At 36.7% G+C, this 4520-nt stretch overlaps 1 protein-coding gene across 1 annotated transcript; it reads left to right on the top strand.

Annotated features, from left to right (window-relative positions):
• Window positions 1-614: 614 nt before the first annotated feature.
• Window positions 615-1487, top strand: LOC109118292 (olfactory receptor 7E24). Its single transcript, XM_019208655.2, has one exon. The coding sequence runs from the start codon at window positions 651-653 to the stop codon at window positions 1485-1487; it is 837 nt and encodes a 278-aa protein (XP_019064200.1). The 5' UTR covers window positions 615-650.
• Window positions 1488-4520: the final 3033 nt, after the last annotated feature.

Raw genomic sequence — 4520 nt, 5'->3', positions numbered from 1 at the left:
AGTTATCTCATTAAAAATGGAAATTATAAAACTGAAGAAAATTTCTGAGAGGTAACTAGCTCAACGCAATGTTTTCTGATTATGATCAAATTCACTTTAATTTATTATCAGATAATACAGTCCTAGTTCTTGTAGTATTGTAGACACCTGAAGTCAAGGGATATTGTATCATTTTATGAGATTAAAGTAACTTATAGTTGAATACTTTCATTTTATTCTAATAGAATCATAATTTTAAAAGAGGGATTGTTTAAATTTCTTTTAAATCCCAACTGTGTGCATTTTACAGTGCTCACAGATTGCTGAACTCCAAAATTCTTGATCTGCTCCTAAGTATTATAAAGCAGGACTACATGGAAGTTAACCCAATAATGAAAGACTTCATGAAAGTCAAATTTGTCATAGTAGAATAATATTGGTGAAGGTTTGGACCTTCGGGTAGGGATAATATGATTGGGAATATTCAAATGTATAACATATACATAATTGTGTGTACTATTTATTGATTTCATTTTTAACGAATTTTCTTCTTAAACAGGTGTTCAAGCACTATCAAAACATATAATCTAACACAGGTCTCAGAATTCCATCTCCTGATCTTCTCAGAGGATCCAGACCTGCAGCCCATCCTCTTCTGGCTGTTCCTGTCCATGTACCTGGTCACAGTGCTTAGGAACCTGCTCATCATCCTAGCTATCAGCACTGACTCTCACCTCCACACCCCCATGTATTTCTTCCTCTTCAGCCTGTCCCTTGTCGATATCTGTTTCATCTCTACTACAGTCCCCAAGATGATTGTGGACATCCTAAGTAACAATAGAGTCATTTCCTATGAGGGATGCCTCACACAGATGTCTGTGTTTCTCATTTTTGCAAGTATGGATGACATGCTTCTGATTGTGATGGCCTATGACCGCTTTGTGGCCATCTGTAACCCCCTGCATTACACAATCATTGTAAACCCACACCGGTGTGTCTTATTGTTATTGATGTCTGTCTTTCTTAGCCTTGTGGAGTCCCAGATTCACAATTCCGTTGTTTTACAAATTACCTGCTTCAAAGATGTGAAAATTGCTAATTTCTTCTGTGATCCTTCTCAACTCCTTAGCCTTTCATGTTCTGGTCCTTTAATGAAAATGATAGTAACATATATCGTTGGTATTATCTTTGGCTTTTTTCCCATCACAGGACTCTTTTTCTCTTATTATAAAATTGTTTCCTCCATTCTAAAAATCCCATCATCTGGAGGCAGGTGCAAAGCCTTTTCTACCTGTAGTTCTCATCTGTCAGCACTTTGCTTATTTTATGGAAGTGGTATTGGAACATACCTTGGTTCAGATGTGTCCTATTCTCCCATTAAGGGCATGGTGGACTCACTGATGTACACAGTGGTCACCCCGATGCTGAATCCCTTCATCTATAGCCTGAGGAACAGGGACATCAGCAGTACACTCAAGAGACTCTACAGCTGTAGAGTTAAATCCTAAGACGTTTGTCATCCCTTTGAAATGTAGGTTTGAAAATATTGTAAAATCAAAAACCCAAAACTCACCTTTACCTGGTCATTTGATTTCAGAAGTTTGATTTTTTATTATGTTTCATATTATAATCTAGCTATTTGGGGGATGTGGAATTCATATGGATATAAGTTTTATTTTGTAAGTTGCAAAAGTTTTGGAGATGGATAGTGATATTTGCATAAAAATGTTACCAACACATGCTTGAAAATTGCAAAAATGAGACAGGTAATTTTTTTATTTTACCACAGTAAAAATATAAATAAAACACACTATTTTTTAATTTAAAGGAAGAAATTACAAAGTGAATAGTATAATTGAGATTCCTTGTACGTACCACACAATATAAAACCATTTGTGGATATTCATTTTATCTCTTTTCTTCAATTTCCACTACATTGCAGAAGTCACTAGGGATTAGGGTATCATGGACTTATTTTGGCAGTCAAGAGCTTTATACAGTGAGCCTCCAAGATCACAGTATATAGTCGGTTCCTGCTACCTTTCATTTTGATTGTTACAATCATTTTTGTACTGCTGTGTCTCCTGCAACATGTTTATCTGAAATAGGATGTCCCTACCTCATATTGTTGATGTCAGTACTTTGGGTTTATGCCGATCCTTCACTGGCCCTCTGACACACATGGAGGGTATGAGTTTATAGGTTTTGAACATAACCCAGTAGAGACAGTACTTAACTCAATACAGTAGGTCCCTGAATTAGAAACATTTTGGTTGCAAACTTCTGCAGATGTACTCTATAAGATTCATTGTGCCATATACAAATAAATCTGACTTGTGAATAGTTTCCTGGAAAGGAACTCATGTGTATGTAAGTAGAAGACTTACTTAAATTTCCAAGGGAAAGATGGATGGAAGAAGGACTGTTGGAGCCTTGTTTTTCATCATGAACACACATGAAAGTTTGCATAATGAGAAGTAATAATAGCATTGTCCACACTCTTCACCACAAGTATTTTTAGTTTTATGTAATTGAATGCGATGAGGTTCCCAAATTCTCAAAGTTTTCTTTTTGCTTCCCCACTGGTGTTGCTTCCAAGACATCTAATCCAGGAAAGTAAATTCTGGTTGTCTGCAAAGTATCTCCTTGGCTCCTAAAAAGGGAGGACATTTCTTCCTATGGTGCTGCTGAGGATGAGCATGAGGTTGGAAGTAACCAAAGCAGTGAGAGCCAATATTGAGGGATTCCTAAATGGCAACATCTGAGTTATCAGTTACATGTACTTTTTTCTTTCATTTTTAGCCACAGTTATATATGCACACCCATGTTTATAGCTGCACAGTATGTAATATCTAGTACTTGGAAACAGCCCATTTGCCCATCATTTGGAGACTGGATAATTAAGATGTGGTTTTTCTACAAAAGGGAGTACTACTCAGCCATAAAGAATGAGAAATTAGAATCATCCATAGGAAAATGGATGCATGTTGAGGATATACTCAAGATAAATAAATGAGACACACATGTGTAAATACCGAATAGATTCTGTAGTGTGAAAAACAAAAAGTGTACATAAGATCTAAATGGTATAACTGACAATGTGAAATAGGATGAAAAGGGCTAAAATTGTAGGGGAAGTGGGATGGACAGGGGAAGGGAAAGAAGGGAAAAGAAAATATATGAGAAAATAAGAAAATTGAAGCAATGTTTTTGTAAATAGGGAGGGATGGACAGTGAGGAAGGGAGGGCAGGGGCATGCTGTAAAATTGAGAACCAAGACCTGTCATACAAGATCCCAATGATAAATGTAACTGTACTGTCTACCTAAAATGTGCCAATCAACTCAATGAGAACAAAATTTTAAGAAAAATGAAAGAGTCTTCAGGAATTGGGTTTTTAACAATTGAGAATGTTCATAAATGCTTTGGACTTCAATTGCAAATAGTGTACTTGTGAATATTTCAAATAAATATATTTATTATTTTATGTGTTTCATTCTTCTAATGACATTTCTTTTTGAAATGTTGGTCAAAAAACATGAAAACACAATCTCAGAAGTTTCTCTGAATTCCATCTCCTGGGATCCTCAGAGGTCATAGACCAGATGCTTTCCTCTTTGAACTGTTCTTGTCCATGTACCTGGTCACAGTACTTGGGAATCTGCTCATCATCCTGTCATCTCTGACTCCCACCTCCACACCCCCATGTACTTCTTCCTCTCCAACCTGTCCTTCTCTGATATCTGCTTCATCTCCACCAGAGTCCCAGTGATGATTGTGGACATACTAACTCAGAGTAGAGTCATCTCCCAAGTGGGATTCCTGACACAAATGTCTTTTTACATCTTTTTTGGATGTATGTATCACATGCTTCTGACTGGGATGGGTTATTATTGGTTTGTGGCCATTAGTTACTCTCTACATTAAGCCATCATCATGAACCCTTGCTTCTCTGTCTTATTTTTGGTGCCTTTCTTAGTTAGTTTCTTGAACTCACAGATTCACAATATGATTGCCTTACAACTTACCTGCTTCAAAGATATGAGAATTGCTAATTTCTTCTGTGAGCCTTCTCAACTCCTTAACCATACTTGTTCATATCCCTTTACCAATATTATATTAATGTATTTAATTATTATATTTGGTTTCTTTACCATCTCATGGAATCTTTAGTCTTACTATAAAATTGTTTCTTCCGTTCTGAAGCTTCCATCATCTTGTGGAAGGAATAAAGGCTTCTCCACCTGTGCGTGTCATCTGTCAGTTGTTTGCTTTTTATAGGGAACTGGCATTGGAGTGCATTTTGGTTCAGCTGTATCACCATTTCCAAGGAAGTGTGTCGTGGCCTCATTGATATACACTGTGGTCACAACTGTGTTGAATCCCTTTATCTGCAGCCTGCAGAACAGGATCCTGAGTAGTGCCCTGAAGAGACTCTACAGAAGAATAGTCTGAAATTAAAACTTTGCCTTGTGACAAATTAGAGAGGGAGTTGAGAAAAGGAAAAGCAAGGATCAATATGTGAGACTATATATATATGTA

The sequence above is a fragment of the Fukomys damarensis genome, unplaced genomic scaffold, assembly GCF_012274545.1.
Source record: "Fukomys damarensis isolate Sample0158 unplaced genomic scaffold, DMR_v1.0_HiC HiC_scaffold_37, whole genome shotgun sequence".
In the NCBI taxonomy this organism is placed as follows: Eukaryota; Metazoa; Chordata; class Mammalia; order Rodentia; family Bathyergidae; genus Fukomys; species Fukomys damarensis.
Note: the sequence above shows the minus strand (reverse complement) of the source record. Positions and strands in the feature narration are given on the sequence as shown.

Bases quoted from the DNA above. Each gene is read 5' to 3' on its own strand.
- LOC109118292 (XM_019208655.2), top strand. From the start codon at position 651: ATGTACCTGGTCACAGTGCTTAGGAACCTGCTCATCATCCTAGCTATC.